At 38.4% G+C, this 15,084-nt stretch overlaps 1 protein-coding gene and 1 long non-coding RNA gene across 12 annotated transcripts in view; one reads left to right on the top strand and one right to left on the bottom strand.

Annotated features, from left to right (window-relative positions):
• KALRN (kalirin RhoGEF kinase) overlaps positions 1-15,084 on the bottom strand; it is a 934,437-nt gene that overhangs the window by 435,195 nt on the left and 484,158 nt on the right. For all 11 annotated transcript variants that reach the window (XM_074301431.1, XM_074301444.1, XM_074301430.1 and 8 more), the window contains exon 11: positions 6,491-6,682. In XM_074301431.1, coding sequence (XP_074157532.1) covers positions 6,491-6,682 — 192 coding nt within the window. The remainder of the gene's footprint in view (positions 1-6,490; positions 6,683-15,084) is intronic.
• LOC141561601 (uncharacterized) overlaps positions 1-15,084 on the top strand; it is a 55,266-nt gene that overhangs the window by 9,136 nt on the left and 31,046 nt on the right. The window contains exon 2 of the long non-coding RNA XR_012488092.1: positions 220-293. This is a non-coding gene — a long non-coding RNA (uncharacterized LOC141561601). The remainder of the gene's footprint in view (positions 1-219; positions 294-15,084) is intronic.

Below are 15,084 nucleotides of genomic sequence, written 5' to 3'. Positions count from 1 at the left end.
TTTTGGGATGTAAAGAGAAAAACAAGACAGTTTCTCCTATAAAAGTGCTAACATTCTAATAGGGGGGAAACACACAAAAATGGATGAATGAAGGAGGCAATATGTACAGAGGTTTCTACTGCAGATCAGATAGCAAAAAAAGTAGAAGGCAATATTTCTTCTTTACTGTTTTTCCGCTGATAAAACTGAATGTGTTTCTCACATTCAATCATTTGACAGTGCCAATTTTGCCAGTCTTCAGGAACTGTGGCTGCTGAGGAGGCAGAGGCACTTGACAGATGGCATCTCTACAGGTATTTACTCCCAGGATTTCAGTAATGGGAAAGATAGGCTAAAAGTGGTAGGGGAAAGGGTTCTATGCACTGAATCTCATGCAACAGTCTCTAGCTTGCTAAAGACTTAACTAGTCAAGGGAACTATTATGTGGGGAAGGCAGTTCAGGTAAATTAGAAAATGGATAACCTTACTTCAGTATTACTGCTGGGAGAGAGAGTGGGGGTGCATTGGGTTTGGATTTGGTAGAAAAAAAGGATCATGGGAAACAATGGAGAGATAGAGTATTGATCCAGGTGAAATGATCACACTCCTCATATTCACTGAATAATTACTGTACTCAATTCTGATTATGGATAAGACACAGATACCATTCCTACTATTGGCAAGAAAGAGCTAGAACTGGCAGGAAGAGCTTGAACTCTCAGTATTCCTATTGACCAGTGATCAACTCAACCTGATGGGAGTATGAGCACCAATCCTAGAAATAAACATATCAGATCATAAGTTCAAAGATTTATACCATAGAGTTCAATCCTAAATTTTGCTGTTAGGTAAAAGCCCAAATCCACATGTCTTCACTAGAGACACTGTAAAAATCTGGAAACTTGCGAATTTTTTTAAACAGGGAATTTGTAGATAGGACCTTTCATTCATAGTTTTACAGCAGGCAAAGGATAAAATAGCATTAATGGAGTGATCAAAGTGTGGCCTTCTACCAGGCCTGTCAAGCCAGTGTCCACCCTGGATAATCTTCACAACCAGCTTCCTTTGTTTCTGCTTTCTAGCACTGCCAGAGAGAGGAACAAACTGGGCAGATCTAGCTCAGAACAGTCATGATGTCAAGTTCCACAGGACATTTGCTGCTGCCTGACACTCCCTTCCATAATCTCTCATCATGACTGTTTAGGAATCTGCTCCTAGAGGATGTTCCAAATCTCTCTGTTCTTCTTGAGTCCTCCCTCTTCTCTCCTCTTTTATGCTTGACAGATAATTTTTGCCTCTTATTTTATTCAATCGTTCTTAGGATTTGGAAGTGTCCAAAGTTACATAGATTATAAGTGATAGAGCAAGGCATCAAGCCTCTCATTCCATATTAAGTGTTCTTTTCATGAGACTACATAATTTTTGACTAGAGGTTAACTTGCTTCAGATTTCTCCATCTTTCAATGGTTGTATGTGCCTGTATGTTCTCCAGCTGATTCATGTCTTCCCTAAATTCACCTATATTCTTCCATCCCTCTCCCATCTCCACGTCTTTGTTTGTACTGTCTCCATGTCTCCTTAACCCATTTCTGTCTACTGAATCCCTGCCCACTTCAGCTACTGTCTTCAATGTGAAGCCTTCATTATGGTTCCCTACATGAAAGTGATGTTTTCCTCTCACTCCCTTGTATCATAGTTAAAATTTCTACACATGTCTTTTCTGGTAGGTTATAAATTTCTTGGCATGAAGTTCTCTATCATTTTTATCTTTGTATAATAAGTACATTGTATAGTACCTTGCATATGTTAGGCAAATAAATATTTGGCTGAATTGAATTAAATTGAATTTTAATTCCCTTTCCCTGTTGCACATAATGCTAGCATACAGTAAGTACTCAGTAAATATTTTTTGAGTGGCCTAGTTATCCAAAAACAAAAACAGGGATTCTTATCTCAGGTCCATTATTCTGGGAAACCACGATAAGGCTCTTTGACCATCTATAAAATGAGTCTCATTACCATTGATCCTGCCTACTTCACACAAAGATAGTGAAATAGGCTCAAGATCTTTAGAGAAGGGATGGCTTAAAATTTTATAATTATAATATTCTTCTTATTATAAAGAGGTTAAGTTATTTATCCAAAGAACCTCCATAAGTCTGAGTCCTAAGATGAGAAGCAAAGGAAATCTCGGTTAAGGGGATCTCCTGATCTTGACTGCAATAAAATTCAAATCTATTGAAAGAGAACATACTGAAAAGACTCTGAAAGATTAAACAGCCATATAAGATGGTACTTACTTAATAATAATATAATGTTATTAATAATATATATGTAATATATATAATAAATATATATTTACATATAAATATAATATATATAAAATATATTTTAAATGGTTGATACTCTAATTGGTCTTCTGAATCATTAGTTGTCAGGAGGAAGGAGTACTAGTGGGACTGGTGACTGTTTAGGAAAAGTCTGAACACTTTATCCTCTTGCCTCACAAAGTTTCTTTAGGATACAGTTCAGGCATTATTTTCTGCTTAAAGCTTTTCCTGACACACCTCCCCCAATTGCTAGTGCCTTCCCTCCCACCTTGCATCAAACTACTTTTTAATATATTTACATTTATTTCCTTTATGCAGAATATATTTGTATAGGTCTTCATTATCTCCCCCATTAGAATGAAAGCTCCTTGTGGACAGGGATACTTTGTCCTAGCCTCCTCAGTACTACTAAAGTGCCTGGCATGTAGCAAGTACTTAATAAATATTTCATGATTGACGAACTCCCAGAAATCTCACTGATTTGGGAGTTAGGATTTCTCAGAGTTTTTGAGAGGCTCTTTCATCCATGCTTGCCTACCTCCTTGTCCACCCTAAATATCATCTTAGACAGATGCCAGATTCTTCCATATTTACAGGTTCCACAGAGGAGGATCTTCCACACATGCAGTTTTTATTGGGTTTCTCCTGAGAGACCCTTTGAGAAAACAGGGATAGGGCCTGAACCTATGATTTAACTGGGACAGGAAACTGTCCAATGAAGAAATTCCCTCTGCTATTGCAGGCTGGCACCTCCTTTACAAGGCATACTCTTAGAAAGTTGCCTAAATCCCTGAGAGATTGTGACCTGTCCAGGACCATGTGGCCAGTAGGTTTAAGAGGTGGGACTTGGACATAAACCTTCCTGGCTTTATCCACTATGCCACTTGTAAGCTACTTCTCCTAGGGGAAGAAAGTCCCTCTCTTCCCCCAGCCATATCCCTATTTTCCAATCTTTTCATTTCAGCACTTTCTATTCAAAATGAAAGGGATTCTGGAAGTCAAGAGTAGCCAATAGATAAAAGATAGAATGCAAACTTAGCAAGGCTTGAGATAAAAAAGGGAAAAATAGAAAAAGTATCTGGAATGATTTCTAGAAAGCTTCAGTTCTAGTCATTGCCTCTTTCTTTCTCAGTCACAATGTCCCAGCCATGATCATTGGACTATCACTCTCCTTCCTCATCTGTCCCATGCTTCAGGTTTTGAGAAAGTGAGAGAGAAAAGGGAAGAAGGAGAAAACTGAGGAAGAAAGGAGAGAAGAAGGGAAGAAGAGAGTTGAAAAAGAGGAGAGGAGAAAAGAAAGACAAATAAATGGGGGGGGGGGGGAGGGGAGGGAATTTAATGAACATTTTCTGTGTGCAAAGAACCGTGCTAAACATTGAGGATACAAATAGAAAAGTAAGACAGCTCCTTCTTTCAAAGAATTCATATGCTAATTCAGGAGACACATATATAAGAGTTTTCAGCTGAAAGTTAAATGGCAAGGCCCAGCCGTTCTTAGTGTGTCAATTTTGTGTCAATTCCATTAGTAGGAAGGAGAGAATGGAAGGCAAAGGAAAGAATACAAAAGGAGGGCAAGGAAGGAACAAAAGAAGGAACTGAACAGAAAGAAGAGAGATGAAACAGAAAAAGGATAAAAAAGGGAAGAAGGAAAGGGGGAAGAAAGAAGGAGGCAAGAAAAGAAAGAGGAAGGAATCCAAAAAGAAAAGAGAGTGAGATGAGGAACCAGGTTATCTGCACCTTCTGACAGACAAATGGCAGCATCTAATTAAAGCCAGAGAAGGAAGAAACAAAGCTGAGCTTCTCTCCCTCTTTGTCTCTTCTTCTCTCTTAGTTTTCCCTCTGTCTCTGTCTCTCTATCTATATGCTTCTTTATTTTTCTGACTCTGTCTCCCTCCCTCCCTTTCCTTTTCTCTCCTCTCTCTCTCTCTCTGTCTCTGTCTCTCTGTCTGTCTCTGTCTCTGTCTCTCTGTCTCTCTCTCTGTCTCTCTCTCTCTCTCTGTCTCTGTCTCTCTGTCTGTCTCTGTCTCTCTGTCTGTCTCTGTCTCTGTCTCTCTGTCTCTCTCTCTCTCTCTCCCCCCTTCCCTTCTGTATCACTTTCTGTCTTTATTTCTTTTTGTCTCTCTGTCCCTGTCTCTGTTTCTGTTTGTCTGTTTCTACTCTTACTCTGTCTCTTCCAACTCAAGCACTAGGACTCAAGAACACAAAAGTAGATTCTTTTCCAGGGACAAATCTTTGTGGGTATTGCCCCCTCCCCACCTTCCCCAACACTTGCACATACACACACTCCTGTACACCCACAGAATTACACACATAGACATTGCTTGCCCGTTGTTCCCTTATATGTGTTTTCCTTTTGGACAGACTTAAGATTGCAAAGAGAGTATGCATGCCTTTGGCTTCTGAGATCATCTTTGGGAATCAGGTGGGCTCCATGCAAACAGGCAGCCAGGCAGGAAAACAAGGATTAGAACTAATCCCATTGCTTTATAGATAGTCATCAGCCAAGAGGCCTTAGGTCTTAGGAGGAAAAGATGCAAAGTCAGCTTCCATGCTATCCCTTCTACATCTGCCCTGAGTATCTCCAGCTAGAAAACATTATCTTTTCATGTTTTATCCTGATAGGGAGCTTCTCTGATTTGCATTTCCCCTCAGAAAAACAGCCACAACCCATCTCTCCACTCCAACATTTAAAAAAACTGAAAATCAACTTAATTAAGTAGCTTTAATTCTTTTTTTTTTGTCCCGGGTAACAGTCACACATTAATTAATACTCCATTAAGATGAATTCCTGGGGGTAGTCGAGAATGTTTACACCTAATGAGTTCATCTGTCATGTGTGTTATTGCAAAAGATGGTAAATGAGCAACTGCACTGGCCATTTACTGGAGCTCTTAAAATTTCATATTAATCCGGGATGAAAGGCAAAGATGGGTTTGCAGTTTTATCTTCTTCCCTGGTGGGCCACTTCAGCCAAGAACATCACCTGAACCTTGGCTGCTTTCCAAGGTGGTCTATCCCTCTCAATTCATCCAGAGAGAGCACTAGCACTTCACAGCTGGATGGGACCTTGAGCAAGTGTCTTCCTCCCCTAAAATTCCTTATCCATAGAATGAGGGATTGAACTTGGATTTGATGAGCTCTCAGGTCCCTTCCAAATCTAATAACCTATGATTTTCTAGTCTATGCTTCAATCTCATGTTTGTCTCCTTTCCTCATCCCATACTCCATAGCCCCAACATTTAGACTTCTGGGCTTTTCCCCGACCATCGATTATTTGCTCAGAGTATATATAACCTCATTTTAACAACACCCTGAAGAAAACATCCTTAAGAAAGTTAAATCTCCTATTTAAAAAAAACAAAACACCATAGGACATCCTTTAAGATAAAAAATGATCATCTTTGGGGAGCACAGGATAACTGACTAAGAGGTTAAAGAGATGTTAGAAGTCATGAGATTCTAGAATCATAAATTTGGATCCAGAAGAGACCTCAGCAGTTACCTAGTCAACATCCTCTTTTTACAGATGAGAGATCAACTCAAGATCAACTCATTTGCTCACAAGTGCACAAATTTAAACCCAAACCCTCCAATTTCAAATTTAATTCTCTTTATACTCCACATACTCCATCCTCTTGCCTCTTTTCTTTAATGTAGATTGTAAAGATTGTTCTGTATCATATTTTCTTGCCTATATCAGTTAGAACAAAAAGCAGACCCATTTTTCTGCCTGCCTCATCTTTTTTCCACAAAATCTTCACTAATCCAGTGGATCTCCATCTTCTTCCTTCTGAAGAATATTCCCCTAGAGCAAAAGATCCTATGGATCCTCTATCCCCAGCTCACACTAGTCTCCTAACCCTCTCCCTAACACACACACACACACACACACACACACACACACACACACACACACAATCCAAAGGTTGCAAGTGCAGAAAGACCCTGGATTTGATGGGACCTCAGAAAGAGTACATGAGTAAATTGTGAATCCATGGCATCTGCAGCATGAATAGAAACATGACTTTTAACATGATATATATGTCACATTATAAACATAACTATTGCAAGAGACTGGTCCCTAAATCAGCTGAGGAACCCCACAGAGCTCGTATGACCCCAGTGTGCTCTTCTGTATGGGTGGACCCAACGCTATCCTCCTTGCCCTTTTGCCTTCTTACCTCTTTGGTGTGCGTATGAAAGGAGACAGACATGTCCAAGAGAAGCTTCCGCTGCTCCACCCGGCGCACGAAATCTTGGATTCGGACTTCCAGGTGCCGAGCTGCCTTGTAGATCTCCTCTGGGTCACATTCCCCAGTCTGTGCCAACTGCTCAGCTGCTTCTAGGAGCTTGTCTGCATTGGTGTATGTGTTCTGCAGGCAAACAGAAGTGGGGCACAGTCACTACCAGGACCCCTAGACTGAAGCCATCTCCCCTGCATGCTCCCTAGGCCACACCCCCAGCACAGAGCTTCCCGGAGCTTCAGACAAGAAAGGTGGGGAAAGCACTGGCTGTACCCTAAAATTGGCAGAAGAGGCACCTACCCACCTCAAAGCTCCCACACACCGTCTCTCAGTCAGCTAAGCAGCTTGCCTAGCTAATGAACACAACTGTGCACTTGCTATTTTTCCCATTCCTGGGATATCTCTGAGACAGAGCATCTCTTGAAAGAAACAAATGGACAGGAGGGAACCATGATACTCTTGATCCATTCCCCAGCCCCATTAGGAAGCCCCATCACTGCTGTCACATTTTAGGTTGAATCTCTAGGGTTCAAAATGCCCCCTCCAAAAGGACCGCCTGAGATCCTCTGGCTTAGAACCCCAGGAGCACAGTCACTGATCACTTTCTTCTTTCTTTTTCAAGTTCCTACAATGTCTGGCCCTTATCTCTTTTGGAACTAAGCTGTATCTCTGGAAGGACAGGAAGGTCAACAAAGCTGACCGTAAGAAGCATCCAGAACCTATGTGAGGAGGTGCAAAAATGGGATCTCCCTGTTTGCAGACACTTTGAGCAAGCAGCCAGTGATATTGCCTCTCTCACACCATGTCTCCACCCTCTAGTTTGGCCACGTGACATCCATCCTAGAGAGCAGTGACAAATAACAACAAGATTTCAACTTTCTGTTAAAAGAATAGGAAAGTTAAGCTATTGGGAACATTAGGTAACCTGAAAGTCATTTATATTGGTCTTTTGAAATCATTATCTGACTTTTCCCTAGTGGGTTTCCCGTTTTTACTAATATTGGCTCAGGCTAAATTTAAAAAAAGGATTTTCATTCCCTGAGCACATGGTGACTTACAGTTGGGCGAGAAGGTGGCCCAGATATACTTTCTTCCCTCTGTGTAGAAAAGCTCCAGTTTTCTGATGGTAAATGACCAATAAGTTTTGGTTGATTGGTGGATGCTGATGATGAAGTCTGGGTAAGAGAGAAGCTACTCTCTGATGTGAAAATGGATGTTTGAGAGCCAACTTTAATGTACTTCACTTGGCCCATGAAGATATAGCCCTAAATTCTCATGGTTCAGTTGAGGAACCATCAACTGTGATAGCTGGAAGGAACCTTAGAGGTCTTCAGATCATGCTGATGCATGATGAACTAGAAGGGACCTCAGAGGTGCTATAGCCCAAGCCCTTCATTTCACAGCTAAGGACACCGGGGACCAGAGAGACTTGTTAAAAGGCCTATATATTGTAAGTGATAGAATCAGGATCTGAATCGCAATCTTTTTTTCTGGTTTTTCCTATCCCCCTCCTCCTCCTCCTCATAATCATCATCAACATCAATCATCGTCATCATTTACATCATTTACAAAGAGATCTAAAGTTTACAAAGAGATCTAAAAAAATATTAACTTGTTTGATCCCTACAATAACCAAGGAGGGAGGTGCTATTATTATCCTTATTCTGTTGATTAGTTATTTTTTCAGTGATGAACCCACTTGGGATTTTCTTGTCAAAGTTTAACATTTCCTTCTCCAGTTCATTTTACAGATGAGAAATCTGAGGTAAACAGGATTAAATGATTTGCCCAGGGTCACACAGCTAGGAAATATTTGAGACTAGATTTAAATTCACAAGGTTGTCTTTTTGACTTTAGGTCCAGCACTCTATCTACTGTATCAAGTAAGTGCCTACATCCCCATTTTATGTCTGAGAAAATTGAGGTACATAGAGTTTAAATGGGTCATAAAGATTTGTAGTATGAGATTTCCTTAAGTTACTCTCAGACCATTTTCCATGAAACACTTAGGGAATTGCAAACAATCTTGAAGTTTTGAAAAATGGCAAGCTGGAAAATGCTTGTTTGTCCAAGGATTGCTGGGGCTATATGTATTTGAATGGCACTTTACCCATGCAGAATAAGTTTATGGAGATTCCCATAGTACAACTTTCTCATTTTGCAGATGAGGAAATCAAAGATTAGGGAGGAGTGATTTGACCAAAGTTATATGCATTGTAAATGGCACAATTTGTGTTTGAATTTAGATATTTTAAACTCAAACCCAGTGGTCTTTCCAGCCTACTATACTGCTGGTCTATTTTTTTGAGTAGGCCACATTAATATTCCCTCTTCCAGCCCTGCAGTATACCTTCAGGCAAAATACATTGATTGGACTTAATTACATCTCATCATTCTTTCTTAGTACAATAGGCCGATTGTTTGGGGCAGGTCCAATCTGAGGGTGCAATGAGACCTTTAGGTAGAGATAGCAGCAAGTTGGAAGTGTGCAAGATCCTAGAAGCAGAGATAAAGATTTGGTCATCATCTACAGAAGAGTGTAATTGAAGCCAGGAGAGTGAATAAAATCATTCAACTGGAGACTTATTTAAAGCTCTCCAAAATCAAAGAGCAAAATGGATCTAGTTGGGGATAGATTATGCTCAGCATGAGGAGCCTGTGAATTTTCCATGTTTGTAATATGTAACTAAGAGAGAGAGAGAAGATGTGGAGAGAGAAAAGAAGAGTATCAAGAATGGACTTTAGGAAAGAATAGAAATTTGAGTGTTAATTGTTATAGAGAGTTCTGAATCTTGAATAAATCCTGAGTTTGAAAGAGACTTCCAAACATCATCTGATCCTACTGTCCATACCCACCAGCATCTGTTTCTCTGTCCCTGTCTGTCTGTTTGTCAGTCTGTGTCTATCTATCTCCCTTCCCTTCCCTCTCCTTCCTCCTTCTCTCCCCTCTACACTTTTGGAAAATTGTAGTACCCAAACCCACACAGATGATTCTATCTCTTATCCTTATCAGCCCCAGTAGATCCAGCCTGCTGAAGTAATTTGGTACTGACATCTAACTAGCCCTCCTTGCTACAGTCCTCAGCCACCTGCTTTTTGTTTTGTGCTCCGTAGAGATACAGAACATTTATGAATGACATGTCTCTGCACTGTAGAAGACCTCCTGTCAACATGAGCCTGCCTCCAGCCTCCCTGTACCAATCCTCCTCTTTCTCAACAGAAGACACATTTTGAGGGCTCAGGAACCAGTGGGAGACAGGCGATTATTAGGGAGCTCATTAGTGAATTAAAAACTCATGTAAATGAATCTCCATTATTCTCTGGTCAAGTGCCCAGGCACTTAGTGCAACATAGCCATTGAGGCCATTTATGCTTCTCTTTATCCCTCTGAGGGAAAGTGGCCAAGTTCTCAAGCTCCCCCAATTCTTAGGGTCTGCATTCTGGGTGGGGGAAGCAGAAGGAATGAGGTTTGGGAGGGGCTTGCAGAATTCCCAAAGGCAATAACATTGGGGACATATGGGCTACTGGAGTCCGGAGCACTGAGAGAAACTCTCCCCTGCACAGATACATGGAAATCCATTCCTGCAACTCAGTTATTCTGTGTAATGAATCTGGGGGCTACATTTGGAAAAAGTGGGGATTATCTAATTTGGATTTCCTCAGCTAGCACAGCTCACCCAACTGGGACAAAGGCACAATGAAGAGAAGAATCACTTAGGCAAGAAGAATATAACTCCAAAAGAACAAAAAGGAAGGCAGGTGTTGACTATGGACTTAAAAAACAAATGAATGGCATGTAAGCCATATACAAAACATAAGGCAATTGAAGAGATCTGGCCTTTGGTATATATTCAGCCAGCAGTGGGCTTTGCTAAAGCTTGTTTGAATTTTTATTTCTCTAAATTTCTCATTTTATTTCTTGTTTCTTTGCCACTTTCTTGCCTGACACCTTACCATTTCAAAACTACCCTCTGCCCCCTACTCCCTAACCAATTCACAATCAAATGGATACTACTATTACTCCTGGAAAGGGTGTATCAATCTATCCCCCTTACAGCTTCTTTCACCATCCCTATTAACTTTCCAGGTCCATATAACCCTTCTTGTTCACCAATCCCTTCCATGGGTGGTCTGGTATTAGAATGTAAGCTCCCTGAGGTCAGATATTGTCTTTGCTTTTGTGTTTGTGTTCCTATTCCTTGACACACGTAAAGACGCAATACATTTTTAAAAATTAATTCATTCAGAGAATCAATAAAACTTGTTATGAAAAATGTCATTCGCATCCAGAGAGAAAACTATGAAGACTGAATGGATCAAAGAATAAGTATTTTCACCTTTGTTGTTATTGTTGTTTTGATAAGTTTTTTCCTCATGTTTTTCCCACTTTTGATCTGATTTTTCTTGTTCCGAAATTATGAATATGGAAATAGGTTTAGAAGAATTGCATGTTTAACCTACATAGATTGCTTGCTATCTTGGGGAAGGGAGGAGAAAGGGAGAAAAATATGGAACACAAGGTTTTGCAAAGGTGAATGCTGAAAACTATTGTCTCATGCATTTGGAAAAATAAAATACTATAAATAATAAAAAAATAAAGTTAATATTGAATATTTAAAAGTTTGGTGTAGGTATTATACTTTTCCTAACCATTCAGCACAGATCTAATGTGGTCTTCTATCATCTTATTTTTCTTCTTAATCTATAACAAGATAAAACATTTTTTGACTGTTTTCCTGTTTGGGAGTGGCAAATTCTGTCACTTCTCAGTCAAGGCCAGTTGCCTATCTAGAAATATCCTGGCTCAGTGAGAGACCTTTTCTTCCATTGAATGAACTGGGGATATGTTTAAAACAAATGTATTAGACAAGTTGAGGAAGTGGAAATAAAGTTTGCAAAAGCTCCCAAGAGCATTCAATTACATCTTTAAGGAGTGTCTAGACTAGTATGCATGGCATATAGTAAGTGCTTAATAAATGCTTACTCAATAGCTGAAGAATATGTTCTTGCTTCACACTCAAGAAAACCATTTAGCTCATTTTCTATGTGACTATGTGACACCAGGAAGATATGTCTTTTAAATCATTTATACTAGGAATTTTTATCTGTGGATTCCTGGATCTTCCAAAAGGGTCCCTGAACAAAATTGAGGGGGTGGGACCATAACTATAAAATGTTGCATATGGTGTGAGACTTTTCTGATGTTTAATTGATGCTGATTAACTTTTTTTTTTCTCTCTCTCAATCTTTAATGCAAAGGAAGACTGCTAGATAAGGAATAGCGGAAAGGGTACATTCAGAAATAAACATAATGTAAAAATAAAAGCCGTCAGTCAAACTTTTTTAAAGAGTACCTGTCTGTACCTCGATAAAATAAGATAAATATCTAGGTCAAATATTTCCCAGGTAACAGAATGGAAACATCATAGACTTTGGAGTCAGAAATCCTATGTTCAGATTTCAGCTGTGCTGTTTACTAGCTATTTGACTACAGGAAAACAATTTGACTTCTCTGGACCTCTCCTAATTAATAAAAAGATGCAGAAGGATTATAGATAACCTCAAAAGTTATTATGTATTCTAATATTCAATGATCTTTTATAAGTAGGTAAAATAAGGGCTTGTCCAACTCCACATGAGGATAACTAGTTCCAAAGTTGGGAGCTACCTGAACAAATCTTCAGTGAGAACCAAAAGAAACCAGAATAGAAGCAAAGAGGAACACAGGTGATTTAGGGTCAAGATCCTTTCTGAACTTAAAAGTTAGCCTTATTACAATGCTGTAGCAATTGTATAACTTTTCTATAAATAGAAGACAGCTCATTTTTTTAAAAAATCACAGCTTTTTTTTCCCTGCTAAGTTATATTTTTCATGCAGTCTGTCTTCATGGGTTTAAAAATGTTTTTAAGTTTTAGAAATTTATGCAGGAAGTGAAGTGACCTTTATCTGTTCCTCTTACAGAATCCCTTGTTCTCTCAATCTCCTTTCTTTTAAATATTATCCTTCAGAGATGCTTTGAGAGCTTTGAATTTTGGTTTCAGGTTGTAGACAGGAGCTACATAAAGTCTTAGATGAAGAAGAAAAGGGACAGGTAAAAGATATTATCTTAGTTGAGAAATAAAATAATTTAATATGAGAAATAATATATAAATGTAAAAATAAATAAAATATATAATAATAAATGTAAACATATTAGTGTCATAAATATAATAATTTTACTCCAATGTAAAATCATTAAGTTTGAATTCTAGGTTTCCTGGAATTCTTAGGAGTAGTCAGTAGAGCATTGGAGACCTAAATTCAAATCCTGCCTTAGTCACTTGCCCTCTTAAGTCTATGTTTTCTCACCTATAAAATAAGTGTTGACAATCATCTCCAAGGTCCCCTTCAGCTCTAAACTTATGCTCTCTTGATACTGGGATTTAACAGTAACTAAAACCAAGTGTTACTGTATTCTGCTCTGATCAGGTTACATCTATAGAATGAGCTAGAGGAGGACATGGCAAACCATTAGAATATTTTTGCCAAGAAAATCCTGAATGGGGTCATGAAGAATTGGACAGGACTGAAATAACTGAATCACAACAACAAAAGCCACCATTTCTGTAATTCCTGGTCTTTATAAAGTTGCCTAGAACATTACGAGAAGTCACTTGCCCAGTCAGAACCATTGTGCATCAAAGATGGGACCAGGGTCTTTCTGGTTTCTAGAGTGGCTCTGACTCCATGACAACATATCTCTTTGATCCCATGTGGATCCAAGAAGAGATGGACTATATATAAGTTGTCCAGGAGATTTTGGCTCATTATACAGAAAAAAAAAACACTTTCCAATGAGTCAAACTGTCAAAGTAATATGGGGTTGCCTTGAGAGGGAGTTAGTTCATTGTGCCACACTAAAGATACTTTGGGGATAGATTTTAATTTCTATCATTTATTTTTTCAAAATTCTGGGCCTGAAGTCAGGAAGTTCAAATCTGAATTCAAATCTGGCTTCAGAACTTTATTAGCTATATGATTCTGGGTAAATCATTTAATAATCTCTATTTGCTTCAGTTTCCTCTTCTATCAAATGGGGCTAATGAAAGCATTGACCTTCCAGGGTTGTGGCAAAGATCAAATGAAATAATAATTATAAAACTTAGCACAATGCCTGGCACATATTAAGTGCTACATAAATGTTAGTTGTTGTCATTATTATTATTTATATTTCCTATCATCCATATCCCTCCTATTCCTTAGTTATCCTTTAAAACAAATAATAAAGATTAAAAAGAAGTAGAGGTAAAAAAATTAATGTTGATCAATAAATCACAAAGATTGATGTTAAATATAACATTCCACAATCACAAATGTGACTTCTGCAAATGAATGGAGGAAAGGTATCTTCTCATATGTCTTCTATGTGGTCAAGTCTATTCTTTATCATTTTTCAGTATTTGATTCTGATTACTTTGTAGTTATTCTTGCCATTTACTATGCTGGAGGAACTGTACATAGTTTTCCTAGCTCTGTTTATTTCTACTCTGCATCAGTTCATATTAGTCTTTCTATGTTCCTATGTATTCTTTATGGTCATCATTTCTTACAGCATAGTCATATTCCAAGATATTCACAGCCATTTCCCAATTGATGGACATGCACTTGAGATTTGGGTTTTTACTACCACAGAAAGTACTACTTAGTATTTTGGTACATATGAAACTGTTTTTGGTCAATGAGCTCTCTGGGGCATATGCTTCGCAGTGGAATTTCTGGATAAAAAGACAGACATCTGATTTGTTTGAATTGCAGAATTCCAAATTGTTTTCCAGAATAGTTATATCAATTTTAAGTTCCACTAACAATGCATTAGTATGCTAATTTTTTTCCTAGTGATTTGGATAAGTTTTTCATGTTATTATGCTTTTAATATGTAGTTTTTCTTTTGATAACTTTATATCCATTGACCATTTCTCTACTAGGCAATACTTGTAGTCATATATTTTTGTTGTGTACACATTTGGTATGCCAAAAAGTTTTAATGCAGTTTAAAAGTATTCTGCATTGACTTTGGGGACATCCCATATATTAGCTACCAAATTATTATTAGAGATATTTGATATAATGATTTTCCTCAGTTATCTGTTTCCCTAGTCGTCCCAAACGCATTGATTTTATTTATGTAAAAGCTTTTCAATCAAAATAATGTATTTTATCTTTTACAATGTCTCTATTGTTTAGCTGAGAATTCCTCCCTTTCCCCCATGGTTGTGAAAGCTATGTGATCTGCTTTCCCTCTAATTTTTTATGTTATGACATTTAATATTCATGTCATATATGTTTGAATGAATTGTAAAATATAGTGGAAGATGTTGCTCACTGGAGAATGGCAGCTGGATGATTATTGCTTGGGGATATGCTAGAAAGATTGTTTTTCAGGTAGAGGTTAGACCAGATGACCTCTAAGATCACTTGATGTCCTGTAATCTGAGTCATAAGCATCTTTATCAATGACTTACATGACAGCCATAGAAAAAGCACCTATCAA

Source organism: Sminthopsis crassicaudata, chromosome 3 (assembly GCF_048593235.1).
Source record: "Sminthopsis crassicaudata isolate SCR6 chromosome 3, ASM4859323v1, whole genome shotgun sequence".
In the NCBI taxonomy this organism is placed as follows: Eukaryota; Metazoa; Chordata; class Mammalia; order Dasyuromorphia; family Dasyuridae; genus Sminthopsis; species Sminthopsis crassicaudata.
Note: the sequence above shows the minus strand (reverse complement) of the source record. Positions and strands in the feature narration are given on the sequence as shown.